General features: G+C 42.8%; 1 protein-coding gene across 1 annotated transcript in view; it reads left to right on the top strand.

The window, feature by feature from the left end:
• SPEF2 (sperm flagellar 2) overlaps positions 1-19,060 on the top strand; it is a 199,850-nt gene that overhangs the window by 158,194 nt on the left and 22,596 nt on the right. Inside the window, exons 31-33 of the mRNA XM_018065771.1 lie at positions 7,826-7,932; positions 9,031-9,213; positions 15,974-16,066. Of these exons, the coding sequence (XP_017921260.1) occupies positions 7,826-7,932; positions 9,031-9,213; positions 15,974-16,066 (383 nt within the window). The remainder of the gene's footprint in view (positions 1-7,825; positions 7,933-9,030; positions 9,214-15,973; positions 16,067-19,060) is intronic.

The following is a 19,060-nucleotide window of genomic DNA, read 5'->3' as shown; positions in this document are numbered from 1 at the left end:
TCCAATGTCCCCACTTAAGCCATAAGGACTCCTTTTCTTTGTAAGCTCATCAGTACTCGATGTAATATCTTATAGAGATTCGGTTCATAGTTATTTTGATTTTTGCTCAGAGGCTATCCAGAGAAAACACTATTCAGCAAATTCTGTACCCTCAACTCCTTCTTCAAGAGAGGCAGTGCTTAGTTTTTCAAGGCCTGCAACTTTGTTCTAAAAAATGACAAGTGTCCCTCTCAACACCCTCTTGGAGACCCTGGGAGTCAATGATTGGTCTCAGAGACGGGGCACAAATTCAGGAAGTTTAGGCTGTAGTGGCCGAGCTGTATCACCCAGCTCCGTGGTTTTTACAAGAATCCAAGGAGGAAGTAGTTGTTGCTCCTGTGTGGGTCAGCAAAGGGTGTAGTCCATGGGAAACTTCTGGACAGAAGCTTCCAGGAAGAGAAGCAGGAGCAGAGTCTTCTAGGAACAGGAGAAAATGGAATTAACACTGAGATTTTGAAGTTGCATGACCTATTTAGGGAATGGGCAACAGACCAGCCAGGAAATGAGGGCCACAAAGAGCTTGTGGTCAAGCTGTGAAATCTTAAGATTGTGTGATCAGTCATTCAGGCGTGTCTGGCTCTTTGCAATCACATGGGCCATAACCCACCAGGGATTTCCCAGGCAAGAATACTGGAGTGGATTGCCATTTTATCCTCCAGAGGATCTTCCCAACCCTCATTTCCTGCACTGGCAGGCGGATTTTTCACCACTGCACCACCTGGGAAGCCCACATGACGCCTCAGGCTGCCCCCAAAGGCCACAATGGAGAGAATTATCAAAAACATTTAGAGCCAAAGGATGTGGAGATTGGATTGGAGGGAGGATAAGACTGTGTCTGAGAACAGCAGACACTACTGTCTCCCTAGAAAGCCTAGCTAACCTAGAGGCAAGAGTAAGGGCACCTGGTGATGCTCTGGAAGGAGTAACTAGACAGTTGTGTGGGTTTTCCCAGGCTTAGTGTCTTTGAGAAAATTCTAGAACTATGACACCACACTTTGCAGGTAAATAAGCTCCCTATTTTGATCTGAAAAGTAAATCAGTCTGACATTTACTCAAATCAAGAAATACAGAAAATTTTCTTAGAAAAGTGGAGAAGGAAATGGCTACCCACTCCAGTATTCTTGCCTGAAGAATTCCACGGACAGAGGAGCCTAGTGGGCTTCAGTCCATGGGGTCAAAAGAATCAGAGACAACTGAGCGACTAACACTTTCACGCTTTCTAGAAAAGGTAAAAGGATTGATGTTATTAACAGGAATATCTAAGCAGGTGGCAAGTCCTGGAGATTAGGGCAAGAAGGAGTGTGGCATTCAGGAGCCCTGTGTTTCTCTCAGCCTGGAAACTCCTTCCACTTGCTCGAGTCACATCACAGAAATGCAGTAGTAAATCTAGAAGCCTTTGGACCTGGTAGAATAGTCTGTGGGCACAGTTCCAGGTGTCTCTTCAGGGGGAATATAGTCTCATGAAGCCAGAGAATTATATGAGGCCAGTGATAAAGTGTGTGCTTAGAATTCAAGATAGAATTTCTGGAAAATCTGGCCAGCAAGCTAAAGATATAAAAAGTAGCTAAATTAGTAGTGAAAGTTAAAGTCTTTTCATTCAACAACCAGAGTCTGCTTTTTTCATGCAGCTGTTCATGTATTCACCAATTCTCACATGTGTAGAGCAGGCAGCCAGCATGGAGCTGAGGGTCTAGTGTGGGAAGCTTGAAAGTTACCCAACCTGCACGAAAGATAGTGGAGTCAATGGGTCCCAGCTATAAGGAGACTAGGTTTAAATGAAAACAGGAAAATTTTGGATCTAAAAATAAATAAATAAATAAGGATTTGTTTTAACAACAACAACCGCAAAAGGATTGGTTAAAGGCAAAATATAAATTAGAGGCCAATAAAGTAAGAGGCAGAAGCAGACTGACACGAGTGCAAAGGTTTTCAATTTAAAGATGTTAAGAGACATGAGATCCAAAAGATCAATTAGGAAAGGAGATTTGTTTTCTTGAACATCTCCCTAGTGCTCAGCAGTCATCTGGCATGTGACAAAGCACAGAAGAAGGGTGGTTCTGTCTGTTGAGGAGGGAAAGCCTGGGACCCTAAAGCCTTAAATTGAAGCAAACACTCAGTGTGTGTGTCAACATGAGTCATTTTAGTATCAAGTCACACAAGCACATGTTCCAGGTTTCATTGTGCTGTGAAATAGGACAATGTAATCTCATGACCAGGAGTTTCACAGAAGTTGTAGGAGGAGAGAGAGATGTTGGTCTAGGCTCTCTGCCTTTAGGAAGAAATGTATTTTAGGAGTTTTGTGTGATTTTAATTATTTTGTCCTTCTGTCCAGATAAATACATATTCCTCTCTCTGGCAGATAAATGAGTGTCAGAAATTAGACCTTAAGGGAAAGGAAAAAGATGAGGCACAGCTTCTTTGCAAAATAATCTAGGAAGGATGCCCCCCCCTTTTTTTATAGATCTAAATGTAGAATCTAAACTATATAACTTCTTTTAGTATCAGTAAATGTTTAATTTTTTTTTAATTGGAAGATAATAGTTTTACAGTGTTGTGTTGGTTTCTGCTGTACAATAAGGTGAATCAGCTATAAGGATACACATATCCCCTCCCTCGAGCTTCCCTTCCACACCCACCCTCCCTTCGCTCAACCCTCCTCTAGGTCATCACAGAGCACTGAACTGGGCTCCCTGTGCTCTACAAGAGCTTCCCACTAGGACCCCCTATTTGTAGCAACCAACCAATGCCAGAGAAGGCAGGGCTGAGGCGGGAGGGGAGAGGTGTCCAAAGCAAACCCTGCAGAGGCAAGACCCTATGTGTCCTGTGATTCCTGTGTTTTCACCCAGAGAAGGCAATTAACAGCAAAAGACCATGCCCCTCTCCTGCCTGGAGAAACAGTTTTAGGGAGAAGGAGACCATAGCACCCTTCGCCCACAGGAGGAACCTGGAATATGAAGTGTGTAACAGTGGGGGGCTAGGTAAGACCACCTGCTAGCTAACCCCAACTCCACCGTGGATGGCCACTGTGACCCTGGACAAGTTAATTACCCTTTCTGTGCCTTAGGTTTTCTAATCCACAAACTGGCTATCAGTACTAGTAACTGACCCACTTTCTTAACTATATAAAATAGGGATACTAGGTAATGACAAGTAAATGATACAAAGCCCTTGGAGCACTCCCAAAATGCCTAGTAAGGGGTAAGCCCTCCCTAGGATTGTTCTAGAAATATGAAGTTTGGAGTGAGGGATGGGAATTAAAATTGCCAGTAGCATCAGAAATTACTTAAAATAACAACATGGAGTTATTTTAAAGGCAGGGATCCTCCAGACAATGTGAGTGGATTCACCAAGAAGCAGAAAAGGCCTCGGAAGCTTGACCATTACCTCCCAAAGAGGAACAATCAATTTTTGAAAATTTGGCTTAAAAAATACCCTTGGCTTGTATACGATGAGATACTAAATCTTATGTTCTGCGGCCTGTGTCGTAAACATGAAGTGACATCAAAGGGAAATCAGGTCAGTTTTTTTTATGGCACGGATAACTTCAGGACTGAATTTCTCAACGCGCATCATCTGAGCGAGGCTCACGCCAAGGCGTCCCTCATGGAAGCCACGAGTGGTTCTCCAGGGAGCAGAGCTACCACGGAGCTGACGGTGAGGACCATGAGCAAGGTGACCCTCGGCAGGGTGGAGAACCTGTTCCGGTCCTGCCACGCCGTCGCCAAGACCGGACGTCCCCTCAAAGACTTCCTCTGGATGTGTTCGCTGGACGATATGAAGGGAGTTGATATCGGCCCGGTGTTCAGAACCAGTAAATCGGCCAGAACTTTTACCTACTTTATTGCTGAAGTGGAACGGAGAACTCTAAGAGAGAAGTTAGAAAAAAGTCAGTTCTTCTCCGTCCTCAGAGATGGGATTGCAGACAGTTCAGCTGAGAAAGCTGAACTCGTATATGTGCAGTTTGCCCGCGCAGGGAGAGTGCACTGCCAAATCGTCGGGGTACAGACCGTGGAGAAGAAGGAGCCCTGGGCGATAAAACGTGCCATCGAGAAAACTCTGGAGAGAAATCTTCAACTTCGACTGTCGAACCAAGACTGGGCAAAGAAACTGGTGGGTTTCGGAAGCGATGGAGCTCCAGGTTCAGAGGGAGAAAACGGCAGCGCAGTGGCCCTGCTTCTAAGGGAAATCCAGCCAGGTGTGCTGCCTATTTACTGCTTTGCCCATCACCTCGAACTGTCTTACCAGGCGGTGTTCCAGAGCGTTCCCCTCTACAGCCGTGTGAAAGACCTTCTTCATAGCATGCACCGCTTCTATCACGATTCTCCTGCTCGCAGGAGTGCTCTGGTGACTGCTTTCAAGGGCCTCCACCTTCAACCTGCGATGCCCTCTCAAGTCAGAGGCCGGAGGTGGCTTCAGGGATTGCAGGCTGCCCTCCAGAACTTTCTCAAGGGATATCCAGCAATTGTCCAGCAGCTGCAGTCAGTAAGTAATTTTGAAATATGGTACTATTTCAGATTTTCAGAATTTAAAAAAAAAATACTTTTATTGAGCAATTTGAGATAACTTTGAGAAAGATAAACCACTATTTTATTCCCAACCTGTGTTGCAGACAGAAGAAAGCAGAAGCAACAGCAGTCATCAGAAAGCCGAAGAACTCCTGGAGTCTCTCCTCCAGGCAGACATTGTCAAATTTGTCCACTTCTTGGTGGATGTTGTCAATGTCCTTAGCATACTGTCCCACGTCAATCAGAACAGAAATTCCTCAATTGCTGATGTATTTGCCACCTTAGAGTCAACACTGGAAATGCTCCAAATTTATCAGACAAGGTGAGGAGTCCGGGGTGATCTGAGAGTCTATCAAAACCAGACAGCTACTTGGGAAACCATTTGCCAGAGGCTTTTACAGGTAATCATCTCTTGGGGCAATTTTTTTCTCCCCCTCCTAGACCAGGGCCGAAAGAACGTGGGGTGGATTCGGTCACACACTTTCATGGTAACTGCCTTGGAGGAAAGGGAAACATTTCTGACGTGAGAAACATTGTTTTAACACATCTTATCAAGAGGCTGCGAGGCTGTTTCAGAGATGCCAACCAAGATGTGGTGAAGGCAACCACGATTGGAAGCTTTAAACTGTGGCCGGCAAAAATAAATCAAGGTAACCCAGGAGCACTGGCTCTGCTTCTGTTGTTCTTTGATCGCCTGTACACGTGTCTGTCAGATATGTGACCTTTTCTTTGGCATATCAATTGCAGAATTTGGAGAAAAAGAGGTGGCCATCCTGATTGCACATTATGAACCAGTATTAGAGGCAGCCAAGGTGAAAATTGACCAAGTAGACACAGAATGGAGCATGTTGAAATTGGAGATCTACTCTAGGTAAGCATAAGTAACCTAGTTGATTTATAAATATTGGGGTAAAACTTTGGAGTCTCCATCTTTCACGTTTTTCATTTTTTTTCTCCTAGATTTCAGAACATTCGCAAACTGACCTGGGATTTTGTGAATTCTGTTTATTTACACAAGTATCCAAACATCCTGACACTCATTGACCTCGTGCTGAGCCTGCCCGCAAGTTCAGCTGAGGCAGGACGTGGCTTTAGTCAGATGAAGCGCATCAGGTCCCAAATGCATGCCAAGGTCAAGGCTGACAACATGACGGATCTCCTGATAATTCAGTTGAATTCTCCAGACATTAACAGCTTTGACCCTAGGAAAGCCATTCATTTATGGAATACAAGAACACCATCCTCAACTGAGGACACAAGACCTAACTCAGACTGCTCATCAAACTCAGAAAGCCTTAGTGAAAGCGATGAGTAATGTGATAAATATCGACCTCATCATTGATCCTAGCAAAAAGAACTGTTTTAAAAACCCTGAAATTTAAAAGTCACCAGTCTTCACATCAAACACAAAAGGCATTTGGCATCATCCAGACATACAAAGCAAAAATCTAAAGATTGGTTTTCCTATAACCTTCTAAATCTAGTTCTATAGTCACACATTCTTTCACACTCTTTGGGTGAAGTGTATACTTCTAAGCAATGATACTATCTTGATGTCATCTTTCTGAGAGTTATTGCTAAGGGTAACCGGACTATAATTATGACCAAGAGTGCCTTTAGGCCTGGCTTACAATAAACTGTTTTTCCGGGATAATTATAATGGATGGCTGCATTAGATAAATAACTTAGGGCCAATTGGTTTTTTAATCTGTAAACAAAATTTGTAAGCTTATCTATTTCCATTACTGCATTATATGTGAAAGTCACATTATTATATGCCTTGGTCATTTAAGAAACAAGGCCAAAGATCAAAATAGTTTTTGCATTTCACACTAAAGTCCCCAGATAAATAATCTTTATGTGAAATGAAAGTATTTTCTTAGAACACTTTGCTTGTGCCATTGGTATTAGAGACAGTGGAACTATTTCACAAATCTACCAGAAATTTTAAATACTTTGAGCCTCTTCATGGTTTCAATTGGGTTTATTTCTGGTTTCATTTTAAGAAAGATGAATGATTTATTTCTAACTTATCTGGAAACCAATGTAGTATCATACAAAGCTCATTTTACCAAAAATTCCAGTACCTGGGGAAGTTATTCTCATTTCTTTAAAATTGGATATTCAGGTTTGGTCAAAAAGGATAGAGAATTTGTTTCTAAACAACCTGCTGAATGGCCAGTCACATCAAAGAAAGAAATATTCTGCTCTTGCTACACAGAAAATTACCTTCCAGATCTGAACCTTGTGTATTTTATTTGAACCATTGAAATTTTTAAATGATTACTACATTTTCCCAAGGTTAGAGGAAATTGTTAATAAAGTTTATGTTGGACTTGAGAAATGCTAAAAACTTAGATATAGGAAGAAAAATGTGAGACTCTATACCTATTTCACTCTTTTTATTCCTAAACAAAGAAAAATAGCTGTATACTCTGGACCTGACAGTTACCTGAATACATGTAGGAGTGTCTCCTGGCTCTAGAAGGTACCTCTGCTATGGGAGTTAGACATATTTTAAGCAGATACACTTATTTTTGCTTTCCTACTTCTTTTTTAATGCATGTGCATGCAATTTGAAATAAGCAACAGACTAAACAAATATAGTAAAGTAGATTCATGTTTAAGAGCAAAAGCCTTCAAAAATTTCAAAGTGACCTTTTATAAAATATATCAGAATGTTTGAGCCAATTAGATAACTAAATTAGCACTTCTAACCCAGTAATTTAGTAATTCAAATATCCCAAAATTTAACCCAAACAAATATATTCTGATCTAAAAAAAGCAAAATGAGGATAAATGTGTTATTTTGATCACATTGGTGATATGCATGCGTTTGAAACATCTTTATCCCATATTTGCCAGAATGTTGTACTCTAGTGCCCTACTGAATAACAGGAATATTACTGTAAACAATAATAGTATTCATTTTAATAACATAAATAATAATAGGAATAAAGAACTATTTTTAATTCAATCAATCTATTCTGAATAAAAGGTCAAAGAAGACTCCAAACCAAAATATAAAGTCTCAGCATTTTACCCAGTCTGGAATGAGTTATTACTAAGCCAAAAAAGACATATTGACTTAGATGAGAAACAACCATGAAAGAGAATCGGGAAATTGATTGATATTTTTGTATTTTCAAAATGTCTAATGTTTCTCTATAGGCTGAAGTTTTAAATAAAATGATTATACAAATATTCATTGTTTATTCCATTTTTAGCAAAATAAACAGATCATATAATAACACCAAAAAATATTTATCCTTGTATTGTAGGTATAATAGGAAATAAAGCATTTGCTGACATTTTGCTGGATTTGGTAACTCTGAACCTTGGAACGAACAACTTTCCTACTAGTTGGATGAACCTCACTCAACCGGAAGTAAGCTTCAATTTTGTTTGGGTTTCAAGCCTTGAGAATTCTCTTCTTTGACTGATAAGTCAATAGTTTTAAAATAACCAGTTCATTCACAGCATCTGACATTTAGCAGAAACTGAAGTCACTCAGTTGTGTCCAACTCTTTGTGACCCCATGGATTGTAGCCTACCAGGCTTCTCTGTCCATGAGATTTTCCAGGCAAGAGTACTGGAGTGGGTTGCCATTGCCTTCTCCAGGGGATCTTCTCAATCCAGGAATCAAACCCAGGTCTCCTGCATTGTAGGCAGCCGATAAATAAACAAATGAAAGAACTTCAAGTTAAGACACGTAGTATGTTCATACACAGTATTTGAAAACAAGTGATGATGTTCACAGTCAGTGAAACCTTACGGAGACTGTGAGGGTCAGCCAATGAGTCTGTACCTGTTATTACCAGATGGAGTGATCCTAACGAGTAACAGTAGATGATTCAGACTTGCTTTAATCATATTCTGCTCCTTAAGAACACAAGATGGTTAAAGAATATTTCCCTACAAGCTGTCGAGCCCTCCCACATTCATATCATCTTTATTCCTCCTCTGTTGGAAAGGTACAAAGTGTACTGTGGTCACAAATGTTAATTCCTTGTGTGCATGTGTGTGTGCTAAGTCACTTCAATCGTGTCTGACTCTTTGTGACCCAATGAACTGCAGCCTGAGAGGCTCCTCTGTCCATGGGATTCTCCAGGCAAGAATGCTGGAGTGAGTTGCCATGCCCTCCTCCAGGGTTCTTCCCAACTCAGGGATCAGACCCACATCTCTTGCATCTCCTGCATTGGCAGGCGGTTTCTTTACCACTAGTGCCACCTGGGAAATCCAATTCCTTGTATAACAGTAAGCAAAACCCACAAATGTCAAGGAAGCAAAAATGGAAACACTCTCTAGGTTCTGTCTGGCATGGATTGCTTGGTAGAACCTGAGGGAACAAGTCAGCTCTGACTGTATTAACCAAGCTAAAAATTTTGCTTCCTTTGCCAGAACCTCTCACTATGAAATGCAAGCAGGTGGAATGTCACGAGAGAATCATACAAATATCCCAATGGCATTTCCTGTTTTCTTCTAGTTGCAGGAGTTAGCATCTTTGTTGGTAACAAACTCGGAGTCCGTGGACTGGCGGAAATTCTTGTTAGTAGTAGCGCTGCCTTGGCCCATCCCCCTGGAGGAGGAGCTTCTGGAGACCCTGCAGAGGTTCAAGGCCCTGGATGCGGAGCAGCTGGGCACCGTCACTTATGAACAGTATAAGCAGGTCACTCCCGGCCCCTGGTGGCATTAATCCTATCAGAGTACTTTTGACCTAAGAAGTGTGTTATTCCCTGATCTCACCATGCCAGGTCTCATGGCCCATGTTTAGGCTCCCAGAGGCAGCACAGGTACTGCCCAGGTCCTAGGCAGAAGTCTGCTCCCACCTACCCCCACTTCACCCCCTGGGAAAAGGAGGGTCTGAAAAAGTCCAAACTGCTTGCAGAGCTAAGGGCTCTTAAAGAAATCACAGCAAACATCATTGTCCTCCTCCCAAGTTCTTAACCTTGGCTTTTTATCAGACTCGCCTGCAGAGATTTTAATCAGCCCAATGCCCAATACCCAATATTTTGCAAGTCGCAACAACAGTTACAGTAAACACAGACAGGGAAAGGACAGGTTTGCTTTTTTTTTCCCTTTGATCATGAGCATGCTGAATGATGAGATGGTTTTTGACAAGCTGACTTTGAAATGTCTGTGGGAAATGCAGGCAGAAATGTCCCATCTGATATGGCAGATGCAGAAGTCAGTCACTATCATGTAGGCAAATGTTGAAGTTATGAATGGATGAGATCACCCGAGGGAAGTGTGTAAAGTGATGGGTAATCCAGTAACATGGTACCTGGCCAATGGATTTGCAGATAGGATGTAACTGTGACCCTCGCCAGAACAATTTGAAGAGAGTACAGAATCTAGATTGCAGAGGACTAATGGAATAAATTGTTCTTTAGGAAGTGAAGATAAGACAGTCGATTGATCTTTTGAGAAGTTTGAGTAAGAAAAGAGTGAGTTAGAATGAAACACCATAACTAAGAAGGGTGTAAGTGACTTAGTTTGTGTCTGCTAATGGAATTCAAGGTTTCCCTAAAGTGGCAAAGAATCTGCCTACCAATGCAGGAGACACGGGGTTCAATCCCTGAATCAGGAAGATTCCCTGGAGAAGGAAATGGCAACCCACTCCAGTATTCTTGCCTGGAAATCCCATGGATGGAGGAGTGTAGCGGGTTACAGTTCATGGGGTTGCAAAAGAGTCAGACATGGCTGAGCAACTGAGCAACAGCAAAGAAATTTATCTTAGTGCCCACCACTTCACAAAGCTGGTAGACACGAAAGGTTCATAAGGTGCTGATTTTGAATCAGGTGATAATCTCTCAGTGCCGGTATCTCCCGTGTATTTCACCATTGAAAGATCACATCTCTTGCTGCTTCTCTTTTCTTCCTCAATTAATGGATGACGTGCTCATAGACAACCCTGACATTCCCACACTCAGGCAGCTGAGCCAGAGGAAACAGCACTGACGCACTGAAGAAGAGGCTCTTCAAGGCCGATGAAGAAAGACACATAACTGACTGGGCTGGCTTACTTCCCAAGAAATTTGTGAATTCTTTCACTGTCCTGGACCTGGACTTACAACCTCTAAAGATGATTTTGTGTAATAACACAAACAGCAGAGCAAAACTTGTTGGCTTAAGATTTTAACAAGTGTGCAGTCACGAAAGTAACAACCTTCACTCTTTGCAGTATGTGCCAGTGAACACAGGATATCCAGTTAAACATCTTTTTGCACAAACATGAGATGAACATAAAGTGTTGGTAATTTGTACCAGCAAGTGCTGAGCAAAACCAGAAAGCTCCTTCACCAAAGGTGTGAATTTCTTAGAGAAAGTTGACTGCTGCATGAAACAGAAACTCAAATATACATATCAGAACACCACCTGGGTTTGGGGAGCAGTTGATTTCTGAGCTCTTCCCTCTCCCCTCGCCCACCCAGTGCCCACTCCTCAGAAAGCCCATGACAAGGAAGCCACTGGAGAGCCCTACTTGACTTCACATGACTTACGTATTCCCAGCACTTGCCAGATCACACCACACACAGAGTTCTTTTATGGGAATATCAAAACAGCTCCTTCAGCAATATGTTATGATTTGTGGAAAATGTCACCTTAGAATAGACAAATAGTACAATTGCATTGCTGAAATGAAGTTCTCTGTGGGTGAGGGAGGGTAAAGAGGCTGTTTACTCCACTTTTTATTTTGTTTTTGTTTTTTTTCTTTTCTTGACTAATTGCACGTTCACCACAACTGCCACTTGAGAATGTGTTGACTTCCCCAGCTTCTAAAATGGACTAAGACACAGGGCTTGTGAAGCGGCTCTGACTGTGTACCTGGGCTGAGCCACGCGAGCGTGAAAGTGCCTTGCCTCTGCTCCCAGCCCTCAGGCAGCTGTGACATGCTGGCCTCTGTCATGTGTGGGTGTCTAGTCACACTCACGCTGAATTCTTTGATGGTGAACTCTCTCGACTCACCTTCTGTCAGTGAGGATGCATGTTATCACAGGCTTAATGAGTCAGGTGTTCTACGATCCAAATAGCACAGCACATATTCTCTAAGGAAAAGTAAACCTCAAATTCCTTGGCCATATTTTATCAAGAGAGTACAAAGGGACGTTTCCATATTTCAAGGAGAAAGCCCCAGATTATCCAGCGGGGCAGGATGTGGTTGACTGAACCCTGCTTGATCAAGTTAATCCCAACCCTAAAGTTCACATGTACCATTTCACATAGCAAAATTTTCTTGGGCGACTCTTTAAAAAATACAAGTTTCTCTAAGTTCTTTCTTCTGTGGCACTCCTGTTGTGTGAAATGCTTTGAAACAGCTTCCTAATTTTTAAAATACATCTATTATATTTTTTCATGTGACTGAATGTATTCTTGGTTTTAAGACTCAGGGGAAATTCCTGTGTGTTAAAACAACTGGATATGGAATTGACAGTAGAGAAATTGGGGATGAAAATGAATCCTTCTTTTAACATTTCCTCTTTATTGCTGGTTTTCAGCAGTTTGATTATTGTGTCCCTCAGTGTGGTTTTCTTCACATTTGTTTTGCTTGGGGTTCACTGAGCTTCTTGAATCTGTGGGTTTGTAGTTTTTGTCAAATTTGGAAATTTTTCAGAAGTTTTTTTTTTTCTTCATACTCCCCCACTACCATTTTCAAAATCCAATCACGTGTGTCCCAAAGTTGCTGATCCTGGTTTCATTTTTTTTTCTCAATTTTTTTCTCTCTGATTCTATTTTGTATTCATTTCTACTGCTCCATTTTTCCCATTCACTGATCGTTTCCTTTGTAGCACCAAATCTGTGATTAATACAATCCAGTGTGTTTTTATTTCTTGAAGTGTAAGTTGGATCTTTCTTATATCCTTCATTTCTCTCTTCATCATATGCATTTTTCCCCTCTATCTCCTTGAACAAATGAAATTTATTTAGAAGAGTTAAATGAACATCCTTGTCTGTTCATTCTATTATCTATGTATTGCTGGGTTTGTTCTTATTGATTGATGTTTCTTCTGACTGTGGGTTATATTTTCTGGCTTTTTTGAATGCCTTTGTATAGAATGCCACATGTTACAAATTTTATATGGCTAAGTGCCCAATTTTATATGCCTTTAAATATTATTGGGCATGCAGTAATGTTATGTGCAATCAGCTTTAACCTTTCGAAGTTACATTAAGATTGGTAAGGGTGGGTCTAAAACAGCCTTTTATCGTAGGGCTAATTGGGCCCTGGTTTCCCAGGTGGCTCAGCGATAAAGAATCTGCCTGCCAATGTAGGAGACACAGGTTTGATCCCTGGGTTAGGAAGATCCCCTGGAGGATAATATGGCTACTCACTCCAATATTCTTGCCTGGAGAATCCCATCAACAGAGGAGCCTGGCAGGCTATATAGTCCATGGGGTCGCAAAAGAGTCAGACACGACTGAACCACTAAATAACAACATTCTGGCCCCACTACTCAGGCAATATCCTCCTAGGGACACTACCCAATACCTTGTGCATCAGAAAGTCCTTCCCTGCCTGGTGGTCACATTCTCCCTGGTGGTAATATAGTCCCAGCCCTTTGTAAGTTTTAGGAATTGTTAAGCTTACTCCCTCCCTGTGATTCTTTCTCCCATTTCTGGTATTTTCCATACACATCTGCACAAGTCAGCTCTCAGCCGAGACTTGGAAGATCTTTCTGCACATCTCTAGGGCTCACCTTCTCTTTCTGCACCTCTAGTGTCTTGCCCTGGAAATTCTATTAATAGTCATCATCGTGGTTAGTGTTGTCAGTGGCTCAGTCGTCTCCGACTCTGCAACCCCATGGACTACAGCCTGCAGTACTCTGTCCATGGAATTCTCCAGGCAATAATGCTGGAGTGGGTTGCCATTCCCTTCTCCCAGGGGTCTTCCCAACCCAGGAATTGATCCCAGGTCTCTTGCATTGCAGGCAGATTCTTTACTGTCTGAGACACCAGAGAAGCCCAATGGTCATGATGGTGGCGGTCGTTTGGTGGCAGTTGCTAAATCGTGTCTGACTCTTGTGTCCCCATGGACTGTAGCGAACCAGGTTCCTCTGTCCATAGGATTCTCCAGGCAAGAATACTGGAGTGAGTTGCCATTTCCTTCTCCAGGGGATCTTCCCAACCTAGGGATGGAACCCGGGTCTCCTACACTGCAGGCAGCTTCTTTACCAACTGAGCTACCAGTGAAGCTACCCTTCCCTCAAATCCAAGTCTATCTTCTCAGCCCAGCAGGACATCCCAGTTCGATTTAGATGCCGCCCCTGGCTCTGTAGCCTGAACCATAGTTGGGCACCTCATTGTTCTCCTTATTGCAGGAATCACCATCCTGTGTTGCCTGTTGTCCAATGTCTGAAATAATTGTGTTACATATATGTATATATGTGTGTGTATATATATATATATGTCATTTTTCTTATTTTTTTAGGCAGGAGGGGTAATTCTGAGCTTTGTCACTCCATCATGTCCCAAAGCATGAATGTTAACTGTGCTCCTATCTCTCTATTCTCCATGGAGTGGTGAAGTGAAGGTGAAAGTGTTAGTTACTCAGTCATGTCTGACTCTTTTTGACCCCATGGACTGTAACCTGCCAGGCTCCTCTGTCCATGGAATTCTCCAAGCAAGAATACTGAAGTGGGTTGCCATGCCCTTCTCCAGGGGATCTTCCTGACCCAGGGATTGAACTCAGGTCTCCCACATTACAGACAGTTCCTTTACCATCTAAGCCACCAGGGAAGCCCCCATGGAGTGATACCTACTGTCAACAGTTTAGTCACTGGGCAAAGCCAAGCACTTATATTCAAAACTTGAGCCCATGCTGGACCCTCGCTTCTCCTGGATCTTCCCCCTCACACGCTTATACATGGCCAGGATCTCCCACCCAGCACTCCTCTGTTCTAAATGAAAACTCAGTCTCCACCTCTGGAGGCTGCATCCTCTTAATAAGCTACCCATTGCCACTCCAGCTTTCTCTCCCAGCACAGGTAATTCTCGGAAGGAAAGAAGGCCCAGAGCATAGGCCAGAATCAAGTTAGACCTGCCAATGGTTCCTGGCAGTAGGCAATGCCAAGGGTAGGTTGTCAGTGTGGAAGACAGCAAGGGAGCAAGACCTAGGAACAAAAGGAAGTACTTGCCATATGGAAGCTTGGCAAGACACATTCTTTGAACCCAAGGAATTAATACCTGTTTAATAGCAAATTAATACCTGTTTAATAGCAAATATGAATGAGGCAGCCCAAAATGTACTGAATGCCCAAATGTGTGATACAAACAAGTCAAACTGGAGTTTAGAGGAGAGAACAAAGATGAGAGGACCTCTCTGAGGAGGTGTAATTTAAGCTGGATCTGGAGAGATAAGCAGGTTGACATTGGTGGACACGTAATCACCTGGAGGAGGAATGATGTGAGCAAAACAGCAAGAAAAGGAAATGGTTCTGAGTAGAGGCTGACATGACAAGAGTCAAGTTTAGAGAAAATTGATATGGTCAAATGGTCTGAGTTGAAACAAACAAGAAGGAGACTGGAAATGAAGACAGCTCGAAGGCTGCCGGAGCAGCTCATGATGGAGGCAATAGGACTTTACACCAGCATGGGAGCAGTGGGGTGGGGGAAAGGGGGAGAGGGGCAAGGCATCCCCAGATGGCAATCAAGGGGTTTGGTAATTAGTGTCAGACATGGGCTGAGGACAAGTGCTGTCTTTTCAAAATCGATCCTTGAGCTCTTGAGTCAGCGAGTCACTCACTCAGCCAAGATTTCCAACACCAACAACATGCCCCAGCAGGACACTAGGCTCCAAGACATATATAAACATGGACAGGACACGTGCAATGTGATGGAGGACACAGACACCAGCAGAGTGTGCTTAGTCCCTCAGTCGTGTCCAACTCTTTGCAACCCCATGGACTGTAGCTTGCCGGGCTCCTCGGTTCATAGGATTCTCCAGGCAAGAATACTGGAGTGGGTTGCCATGCCCTCCTCCAGGGGATCTTCCTCACCCAGGGATCGAACCCAGGTCTCCTGCATTGCATGTTAATTCTTTGTTGTCTGAGCCTTGATATTGCTGTGCAATCCACATCCAGGGTGAGGACCTCCAAGCTTCATTGCACACTCCAACAGTTACAGCATAGTCATAGTGTACCTGGCGCCCTGGTCTGTGGGTTTTCATTAACAAGTCATTCATGTGTACTACTGCACTAATGCATTCTATACATTATCAATTTAAAACAATTATTACAAAAGAATGAGATCTCATACCTGTGAATGGAATTTCTAGAATTTGCTTCAGCACCCCCATGGCTTCTGCAGCTTACTTTGTGGACCTCTGCTCTAGACATCTTGCAAAGATCAATTCAACCTCTGTGGCTCTGAGGGCAGCAATTACATCTCAGCATAACTTTAATGATTCTTATTTTTGTTTTTTTGTGTAGGCTGGCCTGTGGTTTACAGGAGATGAAGATATCAAAATTCCAGAAAATCCTCTTGAACCCCTGCCATTCAATAGGCAGGAGCATCTTATAGAGGTAATTACTGAGGTCTTTTTAAAAAAGTGTATGTGGCACCATATCACGGTAACATTGATCAATTGTGTAATTAGTCTTAGACTCCATCCCCACCCCCTGTTTCTTTAATGTATTCCCAAAGTGCAGAGTTTAATATTCACCCACATGGTACTAGTGATTAAGAATCTGCCTGCCAATGCAGGAGACACAAGAGACTCAGGTTCAATCCCTGGGTCGGGAAGATCCCCTGTAGAAGGAAATGCCCAACCCACTCCAGTATTCTTGACTGGAAAATTCCATGGACAGAGGAGCCTGGTGGGCTACAGTCCATGGGGCCACAAAGAGTCAAACAAGACCGAGCAACTGAGTCCAAGGCAGCAGTACAGAGGAGTCTGGAGAGGAGGAGGCAGGGATCAAAATCTTAAACAGTCCTCCTGTTAACTCCCATGTGATCTTGGACAATATCCTTAAGCTCTCTGGGCTTCACTTTTCTCATCTAGCAAATCAGCTGTTATTGAGCATAATCTTCACTAAAGGTCCTTACAATTGTAAAAGCTTTGGATAAGAACTGCCTTTTACTAATATATGCCTTTGTTCATTTCTCTTTGATTTTGACTAACTCATGTAACATTCCAAGAGTTTGCATACCCACCAGATTATTATTATCATCAAAAATATCATCATCATTATTGGGTTGGCCAAAAAATTCATTTGGGCTTTTCATATCATGTTATGGTAAAGCCTAAACGAACACTTTGGCCGTTAACTTCTATCATTAACTTCTATACCTGAGGCCCCAATAGTATATAAGATCTTAAAATCTGAAAACTATTCTGACTTCAATATAAATGTTAAAAATATGAAACTATATCCAACACAATCAAGTTCGATAAGATATGAGAAACATTGAATGGTAGGTTTAGACATGACAGCAAGCTATGTGTATTGATTAATCAATTCAGCCAGCCATTAGTGTAAAATTGCAATGTAAAATTGAACATGACTTGTAACATGAAAGTGAGCAATTCTCTTCCGTTGGATGCATATTTCAAGCATCTCTGCTAGATGCTAGCAGGAGAGCAGGTGAAAGGAAAGGGTCAGGGAGTTACCAAAAAAGTTCAAAACATGAGGCTGGCAGTTGTGGGGCAGCTTTTTGTTTTGGTTGTTGTTGATTGTTTTATAACCCGAGGACTTAGTTCAATTCTCCTCTAAAGCTTTGGAAAGCATATCTATATATAAATAGGTTCTTCATTCTGTGGGAAGAGGCCAGTAGTCTGAATAGGATGTCAAGTACAAAGCACTTTCCTTTTCTGTGAGAAGTTGTTAGAAATGTCCATCACAGCAGAGCCTTTCAGTTGCTCACAGAGCTGCTGAAAGCAGGAGACAGCCTATGCTGGTCAGCCCTGAGGACTGCAAGGCAGGGAAGCCAGAGAGGCCTCTGGGTGCCAAGGAGGAGTATGGCTCCCATCTGCTGCTACCCAAACTGCTGGAACAAAGTGTGCGAGGGAGGGTAGAGGCAGGACCACAAAGTCTGAAAAAGATGCGCTCTATGGAGCAGATTCGCTGGAAAAGACCCTGATGCTGGGAAAGATTGTGGGCAGGAGGAAAAAGGGGCAAAGAGGATGAGATGGTTAAAGAGCATCACTTACTCAATAGAGAGTGAGTCTGAGCAAACTTGGTGAAGGACAGGGAAGCCTGGCATGCTGCAGTCCATGCGGTCGCAAAGAATTGGACATGACTTGGCAGCCGAACAATAATGGGGCAAAGGATGGCTGACAGATGTGTATGAGAGTGTGTGTGTAGTGTCCAGAGGACATAAGGGAGTGGAATTTTCCATGCCTCTCTGTCCCACAGACTGGATGCTCAACATTACATAAATCTCAACACCCTTTAGCTAGGACTAAAAGCACAGATGCCATGGCTGACAAGCTGTGAGGTCTTGATGGAGTTACCTAACCTCTCTGTGCCGTGGTTTTATTTTCATCCTTTGCTGCTGGGGTTGTTGTTCAGCATGAGTTCGTATGTGTGGTCCTTTCGGAACAGTGATCAGCACACAGTAAGCCTTACATAAGTGTCAACTAAACAGAAGCTAACCACGCTAACCCTACATGGTGAAACAACGCTTAATGGTTAACATCCCAAAGAAGTTGCACAAAGGGAAAACATAAAACAAAATAATAAGTTTACTTTTTGGCCATTATTAGAATAGTAAAGACCAAATTGGGGGAAAACACCATAAAGAGGAATTCTAAGGGTCAAGATCCCTGGGCTGTGTTCCAATTCTGCCAGGAATCACTGTAGGACCTTGAACTGTAGGTTCTTTCACCTGCCAAGGCCTCTGCATCCTCTTAAGAGGGCTTAAGAAGAGGGCTTGGCCTACAGTCTAGGGCCACACCCAGCTCTCCTGCTTTGTCACCTGTATTCTCTATGATCCAGGACTGACAGGGCTCCTGGAGATAGGTCATTATCACTGTTAATGAGTTCGAGTGAGTCCCAGGCACTGGGGAAAAGGTCTCTTTACATCCGAGAGAGGATCCTTGAGGCAGGTCTGTGTTGCAGTCACATCCTTGTCTCCTGACAGTGACAGTGCACTTCCTTATAACTGATGAGGCTCAGCCACGTCCTGGCTCCCTAGCTGGCCACACAATACCAAGTGTTTTAACAAATCTACAGGGATATCCTGAGAAAAGGCAATTTAATTCATCTACTCAAATTCACACATTTTTTGGTCATAATGTCTTCTCCACATCTTCCATCATGAGAAGCTGATGATCTCACTGAAGCTGATGGCTCACCACAGTGAGCTCTAGGTCTTGTTTTTGCTGACTGTATACAACTTCTCCATCTTCGGCTACAAAGAATGTAATCAATCTGTTTTTGGACGTCGGATGATGTCCGTGTGTAGAGCTGTCTCTTGAGTTGTTGAAAGAGGGTGTTTGCTATGACCAGTGCATTCTTTTGGCAAAACTCTGTTAGCCTTTGGCCTACTTCATTTTGTACTCCAAGGCCAAACTT

This window comes from Capra hircus, chromosome 20 (assembly GCF_001704415.2).
Source record: "Capra hircus breed San Clemente chromosome 20, ASM170441v1, whole genome shotgun sequence".
NCBI lineage: Eukaryota > Metazoa > Chordata > Mammalia > Artiodactyla > Bovidae > Capra > Capra hircus.
This window is presented reverse-complemented; position numbering and strand designations above follow the sequence as displayed.